This window comes from Haemaphysalis longicornis, unplaced genomic scaffold (assembly GCF_048455015.1).
Source record: "Haemaphysalis longicornis isolate Haplotype H1 unplaced genomic scaffold, Haemaphysalis longicornis Haplotype H1 scaffold_5, whole genome shotgun sequence".
Lineage (NCBI taxonomy): Eukaryota > Metazoa > Arthropoda > Arachnida > Ixodida > Ixodidae > Haemaphysalis > Haemaphysalis longicornis.
In genome coordinates this window covers 56,688,701-56,708,203 of record NW_027526385.1, presented here as the reverse complement: position 1 = coordinate 56,708,203, position 19,503 = coordinate 56,688,701, and the positions used below count along the sequence as shown (strand labels likewise).

At 48.0% G+C, this 19,503-nt stretch overlaps 2 protein-coding genes across 3 annotated transcripts in view; one reads left to right on the top strand and one right to left on the bottom strand.

The window, feature by feature from the left end:
• Nucleotides 1–7,160, bottom strand: part of LOC144138251 (protein CIP2A homolog) — a 91,087-nt gene extending 83,927 nt beyond the window's left edge. Inside the window, exons 1-2 of one of the 2 annotated variants that reach the window (XM_077670434.1) lie at nucleotides 6,869–7,160; nucleotides 2,907–3,176 (exon numbers count right to left, since the gene is read on the bottom strand). In XM_077670434.1, the coding sequence (XP_077526560.1) occupies nucleotides 2,907–3,176; nucleotides 6,869–6,973 (375 nt within the window). In that variant the 5' untranslated portion in view covers nucleotides 6,974–7,160. Of the gene's footprint in view, nucleotides 1–2,906; nucleotides 3,177–6,467; nucleotides 6,710–6,868 lie in introns of those variants that run through there. The other variant, XM_077670435.1, reaches the window with a different exon arrangement.
• Nucleotides 7,161–7,369: 209 nt separating this feature from the next.
• LOC144138256 (NADH dehydrogenase [ubiquinone] 1 beta subcomplex subunit 2, mitochondrial-like) lies at nucleotides 7,370–19,411 on the top strand. Its single transcript, XM_077670441.1, has 3 exons — nucleotides 7,370–7,544; nucleotides 16,517–16,646; nucleotides 19,240–19,411. The coding sequence occupies exons 1-3, from the start codon at nucleotides 7,459–7,461 to the stop codon at nucleotides 19,309–19,311; spliced, it is 288 nt and encodes a 95-aa protein (XP_077526567.1). The 5' UTR covers nucleotides 7,370–7,458; the 3' UTR covers nucleotides 19,312–19,411.
• The last annotated feature ends 92 nt before the right edge of the window (nucleotides 19,412–19,503 follow it).

Here is a 19,503-nt window from a genome sequence, read left to right as displayed (position 1 = left end):
CTAATAAACCCAACTTGTATTTTGTCTTCATGGCTCCTTTAAAACTAAATATAGCCTGCTGACCAGGGCTGCTCCTATCTCACAGGCACCCGTTTAATTACCGTCTATCGCCTACTTTCGTAGATGGTGCTGCAATACTGCTGAAGTGCCAGTGTTCGCTCTTTGCTTTTGGCCGTGCTTCTATACCTGCCGTATTTTTATTATGGTTCATAGTAATTGTTTCTTAATGACTCGACAAACATGGTGACGTAAGTGACCGTGCCGCGTTTGTCAGCTGGTCAGTGCTGTTTTAGAGAAGTCCAGCAGCGCGTCCGAAGGCTGTGTTAGCGGTCAGCTGGCAAAGTGCCGCACTAACTGATTTGGTGTTTACGTGTACTTTCACAACTTCCTTTGCTTACCCCACCATTCTTACTGCTATAAAAAGAGTATGCCCTAAATTTACGTGCAAATAGCTCGTTCGGCAAGCTCATAAGCCGTGCCTAATTTACGTTTGCTTTTGCCGGCCCAAGCCAATCGCACAGCCGGGCATATGACATCATAGGTTCTGTTGTGGGAAATGAGCTAGTGGGTCACATAGCCATATCCTTTTTTCCTAATTATGTAGCCTATTTGAGCAAAGTGAGCGGTAGAAGTGGTGTCAATATGACTCTACCGAGGCGATCTATCGAATGAACCAAACTTGTGCTTTGCCTCCATGGCTCCTATAAGGCACATTCCCACCGGTAATTCGGGCACGTCACGCGGCGGCGTTCGCACTTGCTACATATAGCAATGCGACTGCATTTAGCGGAGCTGTTACCCGACTTGTACGACATCTAGCTGCTTTTACCATTTGCACCCATACAAAAATATGCTACACTATAGTGCAAATTTAAAGCGCAAAAAATTAGACAGAAGACGAACGAGACAAGGACAAGCGCTACTTCCAACTGAAAATTTTATTCACAAAAACGACATATATATACGAAATGGTGAAAAAAATACAAAAAAAAAACAGATCATGTGTGCATTGTTCTAAACTAGAGTATGTATACATATGCTGCTTTTGTAAATAAAATTTTCAGTTGGAAGTAGCGCTTGTCCTTGTCTCGTTCGTCTTCTGTCTAATTTTTTGCACTTTAACTTTGCACTATGGATTACCAACTAGCTCGAACCCACACGTTATGCTACACTAGTGCGACAAAAACAGGTAGAAATCACTCTAGACCACATGCTCCTGGAACAGTGCCGAAAGCATTGTGGGTTGTGGGAGGAGCTTTTTGATTGTAGGGTTTAACGCGCCGACGCAACGCAGGCGATGAGGCGCGCCGTAGTGGAGGGCTCCGGATTAATTTTGACCACCTGGGGATCTTTATCGTGCGCCGAAATCTCGTACACACATTGTGGGAGGAGCCAAAAAACAACAAACTCAAGCAGGCTCTTTTCAACATATTATTGCAGGAGCACAGATGCAGAAGTTCTGATGCCTTCGAACTCCACAGTTCTTACTACTTGTCAATAGACGTATGAAAAGGCCGCAGGTCTGCCTACCACTCCACTATCCATCTGGATAATACAAAGATTACTTGCATTTACAATTCAAACACGTTTCTCCCCACTGAAGAGCCCCACTCTCTCCGTTCATTTGTACACGCGTACGCTGAAGCCACTGACAAAAATTGCTTGCCACTTTTTGGAGCGCTGGATGTAAACAAACATTTAGCTTCCAGCAGCTACGTCAGCACACTCCAAGGCTATGATTGGCTATCCGGTTTTGTGATGGTATCGCGCCACGCGGGAATTCGGTCCGAGAGTGATTGGATCCGCTGTCGCAAAGCGACGAAAAGTGACGGCCAGCTCACCTTTTTACGACGTCGCACGATGTGCCGAATCACAAGTGGGAATGTGCCTTTAACCGCATATAACCACAGCAAAATCCACGGCTCTGGTTCCTTGTATGTATACTGTGAGACGGAAAACTCTCAGGGATGACTGCTGTCAACGCTTAAGAGGAATCAAATTTGCCCGTACCTATCGCATGAATTCTGTTAGAAAGCTTCACTAGTCATCCACCTCCCCAGAGAGGGACGGCTCGAATTTTTTTTAGGGGCAAAGCCCCTGAGGGGCTGGGGCTGTTGGCGTCTCCTGCCGTCGTCATCGTTTGTCTCATGTAGTCACGATACTAAAACACTCCGACACTCGTTTATGCCTCACGATAGAGCACTTCGAAAGGCTGAGCAACGTGAAAACTTGGGCAAGTTGGTGATGCATGTTGAACCACAGCGCAAACGACGAGACAAAGGACGATAGCAAGAGGACACACGAAGCGCTGACCTGCTTCCATGTCCGAAGGAAGGTGCAACGCCTCCAAAAGAGCGCTTGAACCTCTTGCGGAAGCTGATGGTGGTGCAAACAGAAGGAGTAGGTGCGTGCGCGGCAACAGGCGATAGCGATGAGGGTGACGAGATGGAAGTGCTCTTTTGGAGGCGTTGCACCTTCCTTCAGACATGGAACCAGGTCAGCGCTTGTGTGTCCTCTTGCTATCGTCCTTTGTCTCGTCGTTTGCGGTGTGGTTCAACTTCATAAGGTATACTAAAAAAATGATAATAAAAAAACAGTGGGACACTGGTTTCTGCCTCGCGCTGGAACGCTTCGTAACGCGCACTCGTTTAGGCCTCTCACTAGAGAGCTGCATACTTCAAAGAGAAGAGACTTTTACAGCACAGCTGTATACCTCTACCCACTCCAACGGTTTCATCTCCGTTGGCGAAAACGCCAAGGTGCCAAGAATACATTCATACACTGCATGCTTTGCCCCACCCCAGGTTTCACGTTAGTGGAGATGTTTCTTCAGAAGCCACAATTTACGAACCACGACTTTCCTCCCTCATGAAGTGGAGGAAGGCGACGCTCCCGCATTGACCCACCTGAAGTTGAACCGGCGTGTTGTCCTCGACAAGCCGATTCTGGAGCAACTCCACGAGCGCAGAGTGCAGTTCGAATTCCTCGCGCAGCCAGTGCAACAGACGCGGTTCCTTCGCCAAGTGCTGCAGAAAGGTGAGAACTTTGCCGGCCAGCGGCAAGTTTGGCTGCATGTCGAACAGGATGGCGACGCAGCACGTGACGCACTCGTGGGCGGGCCGGCTGAGGCCAGTGAAGAAGCTGAGGTCTCGCGACCCCACCAAGCCATTGAGGACCTGGGCAAAGAAAGTGCGACAATTGTGAGGGCAGTGGCACCAACTGCCACGTACAGAAGTGTAAAAGGTTTGATCTAAAAACTACATTTTGGGTCACTGCCCTCACTTATTTATTTTCATTGGCTTTCAACCTGCCATCGCTTTACTGGAGCAAGTGTTGTTCCACACGCTCCACACACGCACCTATTCCACCGTGTGTATCAAACCTCCCTGGTGGGCCACGAAGGATTCGCGTCAGGGCTGCTCTTACACCAGCTGTCACCCACACCTGGCCCCCGGATCGACGGGCTCCGTTTGGCCGGACATGTCCATTTTGCAACACGTCGACATCGACCGCAGACATTCCCCATCTTCTGTGGACTTGCCGTGGCCTCCAACGTTCCCAACAGCAAGTACTACATAGTGTGGGACTCAACCCAGGCCGGCCTCCCGACTACAGACGCTGGCTCTTTAGGCCGTATCACCGGAGCCTTATAGACTTTCTTAGTGAAAACTCCCTGTTTACGTACATTTAAACACACTCGCCTGCACCGTTTTATGCTGCACAGGAAACTTTCGCAATTAAAAAAAAAAGTGTTGTTCCCAACTTTGTTATTTTTTGGGGAGAGGGGAACACGGAAAAATAAAAGCCGTTCTACTCAATGTGAAAGCTGTCGGAAGTGCAGAGCAGTGATTCGCCATGACGAGCTGTAGAGCCGTTATCCGCTCACTGCTACCACCCAACGCATTTCGAATTTCCCACTTTCGCAGTGCTCGCGTGCCCCCTGCCTGAAACTGCAACAGCGGGAGTTCTGTTCATTTAGTGCTCGCTGTTCCTCCCGCACGTGCCGGCGTTGCACTGCCACTTTTTCGCTTACTATCGTAAAAACCAACCCAACGAGCGTTCCTAACTAAATGAACGCGGGCACTGCTGGTTCATTACGTATACTTCGCCTCAAATGTACCTGCAGTTTTCTTTGCGCTAAACAACGGGGAGATGTATGACAAGTGCCAGCGGTCCACGAGGTTCAAACGTTTATGACTATATAAACCGCTTGGCTTTAGAAGCCTCTGTGGGACGCCATTACAACAGCTACTTTGACGGAACGCCACGTGGCTCTACTTGGGCCCAACGAGCGAGCAACGGTGACAAAGTGAGCCCCTAAAGTGCTCTGCCCTTAAAAGGAAAAGGGCAGTACCACGAACTGCTGTGTACAGAACAGTGTACGGGGGGAGCAGGGCCTGTTGGGCATGGAGCAAGAATAAGGCAGTTGCCATGTACTCGCTGTTACACTGGGTTGTCAGCTTCACTTTCTTTGGCCACGTATGTGGCAGAAAAGGTGAATAGTGTGCACCTTTGAATGTACCTTGAGGTCGCAAAATAAAATATTCCTCGAAGTGCCTGACCCTACTCGTGTGCTTTCAAGCCTGGCGGTACTTATTAAAGACTCCTTGACTGCTACATGTTTGCATTTCCTTCTTTGCCTACGTTTGTTCATATTTCGGAGCATAATACTTCAACGGGCAGACTCGCGTCACTTCACAGCACAGCTTCCAAAGAATCCAAGATCTTGGTAGGTGGTGTACACCTTTTCCATTCATGTTTTACCACTGACACTGTGCTTTGTATCATGGTGGTAATGCAGCTATTTTCTATGCTGGTTAAAGGCAATGCCAGTTTTTTTGCACGGACACAAAATTTGTTCATCATTGAAAATCAGCGCGGAAAAAACACTGCACAAAAAAGGAACGAGAAGTAGACAGGACAGCACTGCACTGTCCTGTCTACTTCTCGTTCCTTTTTTGTGCTGTGTTTTTTCTGCGCTGATTTTCAATGATGAACGTTCACCAACTCACCCAAATCACAGCCCTTTTTAACAAAATTTGTGTTACTTCTTTTTCACGGCTATGGGTGGCTACGAGCCCAGAAATCATAGAATGGTACTAGATGGTTGAATGCAGGGTAATTATTCACAGCCTCGTTTATTCGTGTTAGTGTTGGTTTTGACAAAACAAACACTGAGGTATCCACCATGACCAGACAGCACTGTTCTCGTTGCACCTTGCCCCGGTCTTCACTTGCACGTTGAGACCGGCTGGCGTGTTTCCAAACGCTTCGCTGCACAGAGCACCCATGTGACGCGTGTGATGTCAATGCGCGCGCTATTCTTTTCAGCGTCTGCTAAAACGCGCCCACCGTTTGGGCTCTGTGGCCTCTGTGAAGAGTACCGAATACTGGCGCTGACTGCTTGGGTTCGAGTCCCAGAACGTTTATCTCTTAGGTTTTTTTTTATCATAGCTTAGTTTTTTGTGACTTTAATTTTTAAAAATCGAATCTACGCGTTTTTTTTTTGTTAGTAATGGTGATTTGGTATGTTTTAGGTCGCTTTAGGTTTGGGGAGCAGCCAATGACGTTTAATTACCATTCTGCATCGCGCCTACAGACATGTCACGTGGGTGCTCCGTGCAGCGAAGCGTTTGGAAATACGCGACCGACTGTGGTCGCAAGCGCCAGGGCAGCATGACGTCAGACGTGGTACACAAGATGAAGCAGAGTGCGCCAACAGCAGCCAGCGCTTTGGCTACACCACAGGAGCCTTCGTGTCAACAGTTTGGGGCGAGACGCATGCCAAGGCACTTACCGTCACGCTGATGCCATTGTCGAAAGGGTATCCGTTCTGAGCTTTCTGGTGCATGCAAAGATTAACAACGCTTTAAAAATATCTTATACTCAACAGTTGCCGTTGAAACTTCCTGGGAGATAAAAAAAAAAAAAAAGAATGTTTTCAGGAGGTTAAAATTTTGATTGCAGTTGGCCTTTGTGTAAAGTGACCAGACGTCCCGGTTTTGCGGCTGTGGTCCCGCTGTCCCACAGCCTGCTTGTGGGACGGTGTTTTGTCCCGCTTTCAGCCGGAAATGTGGAAAACAGGTATCAAGCTCAGTGTCACTAATGAAAACGTGGAGGAATGAAAGGGCCGAAAGAAACCGCTTGAGGAACTTCAAGAAAAGAGTGCACACGATGGAACTAAGCAAGCAAGGGTTGTGTGTTCCTTGCTTAGCCCGAATGTCTGAGATGCTTTGTTGCAGTGTACCAACAACACGTTACGCTGGGTAGGCATGCTTCAGCACTTTCTTATTCAGCAAATAACGCATCATTGCTCGTCGAAGAAAGACCGAGAGAACTACGAAACGTATTATCTTCCAGTTAAAACAAAATTTCACTGAGCCTTAGTCTCCCTTCAACCTATTCTCACACCTCCCCTCCCCTAGCTCCCGTCCCGCTTTGCGGTCCGAGGAATATGGTCCCTTTACCTTTGTGAAGAGGCGTTACATTCCGTTGACGAAATAGGAGAGATTCGGCGACGCTTACTAGACGCTTGCCCAAACGTAAAACTGCCACGACTAAATGATGGAGCTGCAAGCTGTGTTTTGGAACTGATTGAGACTCAGCGCATGACTTTTTTAGATAAATTAGAAAGATAAATTTCGTGGCATTTTTGAGCATCTGTTCGCCAGTCGGTAGACATGTCACCTAGTGTCACAGAGTAGCTTATTAGTGGCTCTAATGTCACCTGTCAATGCTGCGAGCATTGCGCTCAGGATAATGTCGCGATTACGCGAGGTTAACGGCGAAATACAGGGCATTGACACTGAAAAGTGGACGATATTCGAAGGCACGACGCCGACAACAAAAGCAACGCCGAAGCACTCACGTCTAGTTGCCGCTGGGCGCCGCCGCACGAAACCGTCGACTCGTCGTGCGATGGCTGGACGTTGCAAGATTGCACGAACGACTTGACGACGTCAGAAATCTCCATTGCATTGCACGAGGAACAACCTCGAAGCGGTGTCACTTAAAAACAGTCACAGGACACCAACAACGCACCACGCCAGCCGTTGAGAGATTCAAAAAACGCTCATTGAGTGAAAGAGAGCAGAAAAAGAAAAACAGGCGTTCCGGTGTCCGCCCCCTAGGCGAGACAAACTACGCCTGTTGGTGGCTTTTCCTTTTCCTAAGTACAATAAATACATACATAAAACATGTCAAACTCTACTATTGGCGCTGCAAGCAGGTTCAAAATTTTATTAATTTTATAAATAAGTTAAACAACAAACAATCGTTAAATTATTAAAGTTGCAAAGTAAATTTTATTTGTAGTTGTAAAAATTGTGGTAATTTGTAGCGTAACGTTGAGAAGTATATAGACGCGGCCAAGCCTTGCAGTTGCGGAAGGGCCACGGCTCGGCTGCGGCGGCTGCTGCTGTGTGGTTAGAGAAGGTCAAATTTTCCGATTTCGCCAAAATGTTCGGCGGTTTAGTTAGAACAGCCGTCAAAGCTCGCAGAGCCATCGTCCCAGTCACCCGGGCAAGCGTAAGGCACAGTGGAGGGTAAGTTGTCGCTTCCTCACGCCTTGTAATTTCCTGTACTTCATAACCTCTAGTCGGTTCTTGCAACACGGACACATGCCTGGTTGCTTGTAAAAATAATCTCGTTTGGCGCTTTTAACTTTTGTAATTAACTCTACTTTAGAGCTACTGATATTACAGAATAGGTAGCGGTTATCTGAGCTGCAGATCGATATGATTAGATCCGAACATGAACGCAAAAAGATTGCGGCAGCAACGAAACTAGTTTTCAAATTTGGACGATGCTATATGTACTACGTAGTGGAGCCCCACCGGAAATTGCTATACGATGATGATGATTTAATGATGATGATTTAATGGTCATACCCTTTGCAACGGGTCGGCACTATGAGTGCTCTGGCCAACTAAAACAAACATACAAAAAAAAACAGTGAAAGACATACAAAACATGGAAAGACACAAGAGAGTACACTTCGGTGTTGACAGTTTTGCATGTCGCGGTTGAGCACTCCTGCACGAGTGTCACACCCGACGATGCCACTGCACAAAGCCTGCAGGCCACGCACACCGTAACCGAGCGCTCGAATGCGCGGTTAGTCTGACGCCTTGACGCGGTTGTGCGCGACAGCCCACCATTGCGTTAGGCGCCGCTTTGTCACCCGGACACTCGATTCCCCTTCTGCGGTGCCGTCGCTGGCCTCTTCGCTATCGTCGCTCAGGCGGCTCAGGTGGACAAACCCAAGCGCCACTGGCAGGGTGGCGCCCTCTCTGGGGTGCGGCGGGAGTTGCGGGCATTGAAGTACGATGTGTTCGATAGTTTCTTCTTGGGCTCCACACACACGACATAGCGCAGTCTGTACCTCAGGGGCCGAGTCATACCGCCGGCGGTACACCTGCGTCCGTAGTGCCCCAGCCCGTGCCTCAAACAGCAGTTTGCTTCCAATGCTGTTGTCATAGTGCTTCTCGGCACCGATCGCGGTCTTGTGTTGCCGGTAGGTGCCGAGTGTCTCCTTGCCCTCCATTCCCGCACGCCAGACGCCCTCTTCTGCTTCTTGGACTCGGGAACGCACTTCCCGGGTGTACGCTGCTGCTGTGCCCGCTTCGATGGGCCGGCTAAAGATGTTGCATTTAGCCTCAATACGATATACCCGCTGCACCCATTTTGTGCGGACGCATGTAGCAGACAGGTACTCGAAGGCGCGCCGTGCCCACCGCTCACGGGCCATGAACAGCAAACGGCCACGGAAGCTTAGCTTGCTCGAGGCCTCCCGGGCCTCGAAGCTGGACCATCCAAGGTCTCCCTGTATGGCCTCGTTTGCCACGGCACCATGACACCCCACTGCGGTGCGACCAACCTCTCGCTGACGCCTCTCCAACCACTCGCGGGTTCGTGCCGACAAGCAGATCACCGCATTGGCGAAGGTTAGGCCAGGGACGTGGACCAGCTTCCACAGGTCCCGCACCATGACATACCGGTTGCAGCCCCATAGACAGCGACGCCGGAGAATGCACTGCGCCCTGAGTGCCGTCTGGCGGACTTTGGCCTCATGGAGTTCATACATGTTGGCCCCAGTACACAGCGTTACGCCCAGATATTTGTAGGACGTGGCGACAGTCAGTTGCTCTCCCTGCAATGTCAGGACCGGTTGTTTAGTCATGTCCCCGGCTAGTTGGACAACCATGGACTTCCGTTGATTGAAGCGGAGACCAAGTCTCTGGATTTCAACTGAGCAAATGTTCAACAGCCGTTGTACATCGTGCTCGTCCTCTCCCATGAGGACAAGGTCGTCAGCATATGCGAGACCCGGCAGGCGGCGGGAATCATCAACTCCGCTGGTGCTGTACCTTAAGCCAAAGCCCAGGTTTGCCTGAAGGAGGGACTTTTCTAGGCCGGACACATACAGCAGATAGAGGAGAGGCGACAGTGGGCAGCCCTGTCGCAAGCCTTTCTGGACCGTGACTCTCTCCGATCGCACGTTCCCAAATACAGTCGTGACTGTATTGCCCACATATAACCTCCTTATAGTGTCCAAAAGAAGTGGCGCTAATCCCAGAGTGGCAAGGCGATCGAATAGGGTTGCGTGCGGAACATGGTCGTAAGCTTTTTCCACATCCAGAAAACAGCAGATGAGTCTACGGCCCTCTTTCCTGGCAATATCTATACAGCTCGTGAGCACAAACAGATTATCTTCCAAACGCCTGCCTGGACGAAATCCGTTTTGTAGCTCCGTCAGGCACCCCGCAGTCTCCGCCCATCCGCTAATCCACGCTTTCAACACCTGCATGAACACTCGATACACAACACTGGTGACCGTGAGTGCCCTATAGTCGCAGATATGAGCCGCATTGCCGCCGTGCTTCAGAAGGAGCACGACCCTGCCATCTCGCCACTCCTCTGGTATATCTTCCCCGTGAAGAATGTTGGTGAACAGCTCCGCTAGCTGTTCTCTCGAGCCCGGTCCGAGCAGCTTGAGTATGCGAGCAGGTATTCCATCTGGTCCCGTGGCTGTACCCATGCCAATGCGGCCCAGTGCACGTTTTATGCCTGCCGGTGTGACTTCCCAGGTTGTTTCTGATTGGCTTGGAGGCGATGTTGGGGGCCTTGTCTCCTCTTGCCTGTCTTCCGGTACATGGATAGGTGGCCCATACAGGCTTGTCAAGTAGTCGGTGATGTGTCGTGGCGGATCTGCCACAGGCTGACTTGTGGTAGTGTCCACCAGTTCAGCCGGCCCTTCACTGCCTCTGTCCAGCGAGCTGACATACCGCCAGAATTTCTGGGCTGCCGACTTACCACCCGTTCGTATGTTCTTCATCAGTGCAAGGTTCGCATCAGCCATCTTTGCCTGGACTATTGCCTGCATCTCATGTTTGCGTTGTAGGTATGTGTCCCACGCCTCTGCCGCTGCCACACTGTCCTTATCTCTCACCGCCCTGCGGTGAACCCTGTTAGCATTGCGGCGCGCTTGCCACGCCGCGGCCACCTGCCCGTCCCACCACGGCTTCTTGCTTGCTCGCCCATGGCCTTTGTCCCTGACCATATGCTTGCGCATTATATGGCGCAAGGCTTCTATGTACTCCGCGTACGTGGTGGCTTCTTTCCGCCCTTGGTCTTTCTCGAACTCCTCGGCGACAACCTCCATCTTCCGCACTGGCAGATATGAGGGTTTTGTCTCTCTTGGTCTGGTCTTTTGACATTGCTTATGGCTGAAGTTCAGGCGCAAGCGATTGTGATCACTACCTAGGCTGAACTGTCCTTCTTCATCAATGTCAAGGCTCTGTAGGAGGCTAAGGAGGCGAGGCGATAACAGAGCATAGTCGATACACGTTGCACTGTTCTTGGCACACCATGTGTATTGGCCCTTGCACCTGGGATCCAGGTTAGCGATGCTGAGGTGAAGCCGTTCTGCCATCCGTACAAGAAGGTTGCCGTTCGCATCGGTGTAGCCGTCCAGTTCAGAGAGGTGGCCGTTGAAGTCACCTAGAATTATCACCTCCCTGTCGCTTGCAAACAGCTGGATGTCACTGCACACACACTCCACAAGCGTATGGTTGTTGCTGGGTCTGGCGCTGCTGACAGAAAAGTATATCACGCAAAGCGCTGTGGGCACCCCCAGCACCTCCCCTACCACCCATAGGTGGTCGTGACAGCCATCCTCATGGCCCGCCTGACTCCTGCACTTCACTTGCCACTCCAGGCCCCGACGCCACATCACTCCCACACCCCCACCTTTGCGGCTTGCCCCAGACCGGTTCTTGCCCGCCCAGCACCAGTTGTGGTCGATAGGTGGCTCTTCCAGGTCTCGAAGGTGTGTTTCCACCACTGCGTATATGGCGAATTCCTCTTTGTGGAGTGCAGCATATAGCTCTGCCCACTTTTGCTCCCGTCGTGCACCGTGCAGGTTCAGGAAGCCCGCTTTGAAGTTTCTCTGTTCCATGCACCGTTGTGCTGGACGGCGGCGGTGCTGCACCTTTCTTAAAGGAGCCATGAAGACAAAATACAAGTTGGATTTATTAGAAAGAGTGCTTAGTCCCAATAACAATGATACCAATATCATCACAATCTTCGAACAAATAACGGAGATATTAAAGAAAACGTTTGAAGTCGTCGCGACCGCCTAGCCAATTTCCCGCAACTTTTCTATGACGTCACGGAACCTTCTTTGTGCGATTGGAGGCCGCCTAACTGACCTATCGCGACCATACATGACTGGACGTCTGTAATGGGGCCTCTAGTTCCGTTTGACCGCATCACTTGAATTCTAACGTGCAGTTAACGCACTGAAAATAATGTTTTAATGCTGGCCCGTATGACGTCATTCTTGCTCATAACACGTCACTGTGGCGCAAAATTCGAAAGTTTTTAAATGTTTCTTGCTTTTTTTCGTTAAAAAAACAACTTTTATGGCTGTAATGGAGCTGAGTGAGATAATGGATCCTAGTTCTTTCAAATTAAACGAAGTTGTATTTTCTCTTCATGGCTCCTTTAAGGAACTACCCACATAGCGCCATCTATGAGGCTCTGTCAGAAACTCCCGAGCTTGCTTGGTGGCGGGCTGACGCGACCTTCGTACGAACGGCAAAGTACCTGCGTACCTGGTTTCGGCCACAGCAAAGTTTGCCCTGTAGTCATGGGCGTGAAATAGATTATGGCTGCCCACAGGGCCGTTTACGACACGTTTGAGCATTTAATCGAGGCAGGAACAGAAATTACGTGGGCAGCCGGTGCATAACATACGGTGTTGATCGTATGTTGTGTCGGGCCGCCCGCGTCATTTTTTTATTTTACTTTTGAGTTTTGTGTAATCAAGTATGTATCTATAGTAGCCTCAAGCTGTCTATTCCTGGGTATCGCCAACTCTCTAAATAATATCCCACGGCGGCTTTATTCGCCTTAATAAGATTCTGAGATCCCTGAGATGTCTAATACGCTGCCCCGTGCCTCTTAGCGCGATGTGGTTTCGGCCTCGCACAAAACACCAGTTTTAATTTACTACGCAGCAATTAACTAAAGCATGTTCTACAGGAACTCTTGAGTACAAACGGGGGAACGCGCACCTGTGCTGTTAGCTCGTATGCGTTCGTACACCTTGCCTCGAGCTGTTAAAGTTGGCTTTTCCGCATGGCTGTTAAGCTGTGCAAGAAAGTCATCGGGGCTAAACGTGATGGTAAGAAACGCTTCTGATGTAAAGCAGCTAATCCATAGTGTTTACGAAACTCTTAAGACACATTCTTTTGCAGTGTGACCTTTCACATCCCTCCTTCCACTCAGCCTTATTTTGGCAAATAAAGGCGCTTTCAACATGCAGACACAGAAAAAGGAAACCGGAAGATGTATAGAACTTTTATCCTGCATTCTTTCACGTGCATAATGTCACATGCTAGCAGTGTCGTTTGTCCAACACGGTTTACGTTGTGCATTGAAGCAGCTTCTTACCAAGCTCCAAAGACGCGCCTAGGCAATTTCACATCCCGAATGGTAAAAAAAAATATCTGTAAATTATGTGGAAGCAATGCCCATCTCTTCATTATTGACATTTTCTAGTTTATCAGAGCTGCTGCAGCCAAGCATTATGTTATTTATAAAGTAGAAAATACAGAAAGGCCATTTCTAAGCAGAAGGAAATATATATCGATTAGCATCTGCATTGTTTGAATTGTATGTTTTTCAACTGGCAGAGCAACTGCTATTATTTCTATGCCACATAAGATGCCCATGATTTTGCTCAAGTATGTGGACTCTTAGGTGGTTACATGCTAATCAAAGAATTCTGTGCTACCTTCATTCACACCCTGCGACTCGTCCGTGCCCATGGTGAGCATGCAGGGTGCACGTGTGACGCTTAGCATGATAAACTTCAGGCGACGTCAGCTCAGTTGTACTGAGAATATGTCTACTCCAGAATGCTTAAATAACTGAATCAATCATGAAAAACAGTCAACTCAAAACAACCTGAAAGAAAAGAAGCACCACCTACCCTAAAAGAAAAAGAAGACAAGAAGAAACGGGTTAACTATTTTACATTGTTTTCAAGTTATCCAAAAATAAGTCTGCATGCAAAAGGTCCAAGAAAGGCTGTTGTTTCTTACACTTTCAAGAAGACATCAACACTGCTATTGTTTTACAATATGAAGTAAATTTTTATTACACCACATCCTCAGCTTCAATTGAAGTCGTCCTTTCTGGGTGACCTGTAAAACCAAAGGTGCAATACAATTAGCAATACGGCTATGTTGCTTGTATAAACGATAGAAAAAAAGCACAAAAATAAACATGGCAATACCCAGGACCTTTGTTATGTTTTTTCATTGTGTTATTTTTGTCTTACTGGCACAATTTGAATTCTTGAAACCAACTTTCGTGAAAAACCTACTGAGCACGATTTTCCATACCAACCATTACTACATTAAATGGCTGCACAATACTTTTTGCCTGAATGTAAATGCAGCTAAGAAATTTACTATTATTTTGAAGCAGCCAGTTTTTATGGCAGTCACAGAAAATGGGAGCAGATGCCGTTGGTGCAGGGCTGCATGCGACCACACCGTGTGAAGTGTTGTGCAATTTTTTTGCAAATCTGTTAGCCCGACAGGAACCACACCGCATGCAGAAGCTGTCGTAGTTTTTGTTATAAATTGACGTGAACCTTTTTCCTCCTCACTTAGAACTGATATCCTTTTTTTGCTGTTTGGTCCCGTTTACAGTAAGAACTACACTTTTTTAGGAAAAAGGAACTGCCACCCAAATAAAACCTGTACATCTGAGTCAAAAGAGCAATGCACAAGATTAGAATCATACTACACAATGGGAACATATACATGTTGCCCCCCCCCCCCCTTCCCCCCCCCAGCACTTGCACCCTCCCCTGCACCCTCCCCCATGCCCTCTCCCTATTCTTGCCCGAAACAATGGATTTGCCATCTCAAGATAAAATTCTGCAGACGCCCATGCTAATACATACGGAACCAGTAAAGTGTGCAGCTGGTCGAATTGGTTCTCAATGTATAAATACAAGGCTGCTTCAAAGAGAAACAAGGCATTGGAGCCTTCCTGGTCTGTTCCACAACTTTCACTACAACCTGGAACGATGTTTTGGCCCTGAGAAAGATTCAGTAGACTAATTATACGGCACTAGAAAGCGGATACAAGCATCATCACTGACTCCCCCATCTCCTATTATTAGCTTCACACTTGTTGATTAAAAAAGTGCTTGTCCTTATGCGTTATCGCACTTGTAACAATGCATGAAACGACATTTAACAAGGTGAGGGGAAACGCGCTGAAGATATCCAATACGCGTTCGCACCGTTCAGTTGCTCGGGCCGGCTGAAGGAACCACGCGACATGCATGCATGCTCGCGCATCGGGTGGAAAGGCTGGTGACGGAAATATAAGCTCGGCGGTCGACGCGGGTCTCCAACTTCAACATCAGTAAGCAAGCGTTACGGGACAAACCAACGAGGCCAGAAATACCTACCTTCAAACTGGGCAAGCCGTCTTCGAACCACTGCGGCGTGTTGACGGCGCGATCGGGAAGTTGCCACGCCAACTTGACGGCCCTGGCGCGAATCGTGTGCATCAGCCCGGCCCACGATTCAAGACTTGCGCTTTATTACCGTGATTTGTCGCAACGGGGGTCGATCCATCCATGGATCGGTCAAAAGCGACGAAAAGCAGCCATGTCGATCGGCCGAACGCTTGAGACCGCGTAAAAACAGTAAAAACATAAAAAAAAAGTGCTTCTGACAGCGTCCATAGATGGCGCTATATCGGTAGTGCGTATAGCAATTTCCGGTGGGACTTCACTACGTAGTACATATAGCATCGTCCTTCAAATTTAGTGGCTCTGGTTTGCAACGCTTTCTGCAGTGTGTTGCTGACTGGTGAAAAAAATACTTATGTGCTTTAATGCAAGCTAAAACTACAAAGCAGCTTAACAGAGATGCGTAGTGTGCAAATGAGTATTATGGGACCAAAACCGCAGTTTGCGTATTGATTTTGTAATGTTTTTTTTTTTTATGTTGCTAGTTTGTGGCAGCAATATCGATGCAAATAAGACAATGCACCGGGCTTAAAATATACTTAAGTAGCTTTACGCAGGGAATGAAAGGAGCATCATTTGTACTAACGTTTGGAATGTCGACAGCACTGAGCCAGCCTGAAAGGCGTGAGTGAAAATATTTTTCCGGTCAGCTTCTGTGCCAGTGGCAGACACTGGTTTTTGATCGATTGCTGGAAAACTGGTGTGCTGGCGTCCGGGGTGTTATTTTTAATTAAATTAGGCCATAAATTTAGAACTTCGTGTAGTATTTCACTGCAAAAGGGTCATTGTGTTGTAAATTAAGGTAGTTTAAAAATGCTCATGTATTATTGTAGCACCCTGTGTATGCTGATGTTCATTGTGTTGTAAATTAAGGTAGTTTAAAAATGCTCATATATTATTGTAGCACCCTGCGTATGCTGATGTTCTCAGGTTACGAAGACGAAATACAAATTTGTTCACTTTGAAATAAACTAATTCTTGCTAACTAATTCAGCTCTATTCCAGCCACAAAATACGGTTTTTTCTTAGTGAAAAAAATTCCAGAAATATTCGACGTCAACAGTGTCGCAGTAGGGGCTGCAGTGGCACAACAGAGGCCACAACTGCAAGGTATCGTGCAAGCGACACGACCAACCGAAACTACCGGCTCCACAACAGTCGTCCAGTAATGTTTCTTGACAATGGCATTCACTGATTGCACAGACACGAATCTGTAACATCGTAGAGACCCTGCCAGAAAGTTGCTGGGCAGTTACCACTACTTTGCCTTCTTTCCCTAAGATCGCCATTATTTGCTCGAAGTTTGCGATAAGAATGGTTTCACTGTTGTCGGGACAACGTAGTCTTTTTAACGAACCAGAGTTGTGTCTTGGCTTTGTGGCCCTTTAAATAGGCTGTTGTTGTTGTTGCTGATGATGGTGATTATGATGAACGTAACCCGTCTCCCCGCAGTGGTGGTGACTGGATCTACCGGTCGGTGCCCGAAGTGGACCCCCGGGACACCAAGATGGCCGTGGGCATCATGACCCTGGCGTGGTGGTGGTTCTTCTACCACATGATGACCGAGTACGAACACGTCACTGTGAGTAGGCGCCGTTCCCATGTCATGTTGCTTTTACACTCCTAAAAGGTGACACAACGCTCAGAGGGACTTGAGAGACTCGGGAACAACCCGTTGTTCTGGCACTGTTCTGTTGGTGCTACCTGATATCTGGCCACCTCTTGCATTGTACAACACGATAAGTTGGGTCAAATGCCTGCAGCTTTTTCCTTTCGAGCAGTTTTAGAGTCGGGCCTTAAAATGTCCGATACTCTGCAGCAATGTCAAATGGCTGTTGACTTGAGTCATAGTTTGACTTCTTTGTGGTTACTTCATGAAAAGAAAAAGCCAAGCTTGGTGCTCCCGAATACGACGTCATAAACTAGTTTTTCACTTATATGTATATACTCTAGCAAGGTAAAGAAAGCTACAAAAATTATAAAAATTGTCTGCAAGTGCAGAAGCATTCTTGCTCTTTCTCCTTTCCACTAAGCTTATGTTTTTTTGGTGGCTTTGAAATAACATGTCAACCCAAGCAAGGTCGTTTTCTTCTTATTTGGTTTATGTGGAGGCACTAGGCTATATGGACTTTTGTGATTTCATGGCTTCAATTTAAGCTCCTTTTTAAGTTAATTGTGTGACGCCTTTGATTTGGGTAGACCTTTGCGTTCTTGGTACTTTCAGTTGTTAAAATTTTTTACTTTTTTGCGACCAACGGTGGTTGCCGGATTTGGCTATCAATAGCAAAATTGAGTAGGTCTTCATTTCATTTGGTTTGATTTTGTTGTCGTGTTTTTTTTTTACAGTTGCCTACATTTACGTGGTTTTAATGACTAAATGTCTATAGTTCACCAGCTACACATTTTTGGCAACAGACTGTTTCCTTTCGGGTAATCGGTAACCTGCCACAATGACTGAGTGGCTAAGTTGTTGCACAGCTGAGCCCAAGGACGTGGGTTCGATTCCTGGCCACGGTGGCTGCTTTCCAGATGGTTGTGAAAAGTGAAAACGCCCGCGCATTTGATATTTTGGCGCACATTAAAGATTCCCAGGTAGTCAAAATTTCTACGGAGCCCTCCATTACAGCGTACCTCATAGCCCAGCGTGTGGCTTTGGCGTGTAAAACCACCAGAATTTGAACTTTTTAAAACAATTCTCACTTATTAGTGCACGCACAAGAACCCTCAGTGGTCATGGAATCAGCAGGTGCTGTGTACTTGGCCTGTTGAAGTTTCTCTATTAACAGTAAAGCTGTTTAAGCTTGAGTTTCATCCCCGCCTGGCGTCGCTCAAAGCTGCTCGCTTCAACAAAGCGCAGTGGAGAAAAATGCTGGGCCAAGAAGTGTGAGCGAAAGTGGCGAGGAGGAAAAGAGCCGACAAGCAGGTGTGGGGAGTGCGTGCCTCAAGAGAAAAAAATTCCTCAAGTGGTTGCAATTGAACCTGGGTCCCTCGTGTTATGAAAAACGGCGTCTATCTGATTGCGCTGTCATAGCATTTGGCGCACTCAGCATTTCCTTTGGTTCGTAGCACAGACGTTGGCTTTGGACTTTGGCTGAGTTCAAGCGGACAGATGTTCAGGTGGAGAGGCGTGTTTCTGGGATTGGCTGTGCCTAGTGATGATGTAAGCTCTGACGTTCTCCTAGTTGAGAGAGACGGCGTATGCTTGGCGCCATCAGTGTCCAATCTACCGATAAGATGGGCAGACCTAAGAAAATCCAAGTTAAAGCTAGGGACTTACCCGCAGCACTTACCATCGACTACTCTAAATGTATTTTGGGGTAAAGTCTATTGTCCCAGCAATTTGCTCCCGCAGGAATTATGAAAATCTGTTCACTATCACCAAAACTTTGGCGATGAGAAATCGCGCATAATCTCAACTCGACCACGGACGACACGACGAAAACTGTGTGCTCTCTCCCGGAGAGGGGAGTGGCTCATGGCGTTCTCTTTGGCGGCCTTCGACATATCACATGCCGGCGAGTTTTCTTCTTTCTTTGCAACGTGGAGGGGTCTATTTCCGGTCTGGTGCCACAAAAAAAGCAGGCATGGCAGCCCTGCAAGCACTCAGGCTGGTAGGGCATTTTTGAAGCAATAAACGTTTGTTGTCAAGCTGTCTTGTTGAAAGGGGAGTATTGAGTTCGCCACTAAAACTCTGCGTGCACTCATAGCACAAAAGAAATGCCAAAACTGTGTGTACAGGTTCAGGCATGGAAGAGGTTGGTACTCAGCGCCGACGACGGCGGATCGTCACAGGAAATGCGACAAATAAGCCGCGAAGTTGTCCAGCGACAGCCAATAGGAGAGCCATGGCCTTGATGATGTCATTTAGGCCATGCCAGGGGTGCATAATACGGAAAATTGAAGAGAGCGCGGTTGGCTTTTCCCGCATCTTTCACAGTGATTTGTGTGCTCACCGCTTCACGTGCACGTGTATTATTTGGCTCAGGTATTCCTGGCAGTGTAATCTAAACGTCGTGCAGGTTTACTTGCACTACTCAAATATTGTTGCAGGGTCCCTTTAAAGCTAGTGAAGACCACTAGCTCCGCTGTTTCCCCAGTCTTCCCATCTTAATTGCGAAGGTGGCTGGATTTTTATTTGACCGCTCGTCATTCATTCGCTATGTATGTCGTTGCAGGGCCACTTCCTTCGGCCGGACGGAACCAAATGGACCGACGCCGAGCTTGGCGTCCCTCCGGATGACGAGTAGGCACGTGACGGCACCAACATCCCCAGCCTTGGAAGTTTGCTTCCTTTGTTTTTCTAGTTCATTGACGTAAGACTTAATAAAAGAACTTTGTTTTTGCCGATTTGTGATGAGAGTAGTCCTCCATTTTGCATGCCGAAGGCGCCGACACTTGGTCAGTATCCATTTATGCACCAATGGGTGTAACACCACTGA

Bases quoted from the DNA above. Each gene is read 5' to 3' on its own strand.
- LOC144138256 (XM_077670441.1), top strand. From the start codon at position 7,459: ATGTTCGGCGGTTTAGTTAGAACAGCCGTCAAAGCTCGCAGAGCCATC. The intron at 7,545-16,516 runs GTAAGTTGTCGC...GTCTCCCCGCAG, and splicing joins AGCGTAAGGCACAGTGGAGG to TGGTGGTGACTGGATCTACC. The intron at 16,647-19,239 runs GTGAGTAGGCGC...ATGTCGTTGCAG, and splicing joins CCGAGTACGAACACGTCACT to GGCCACTTCCTTCGGCCGGA.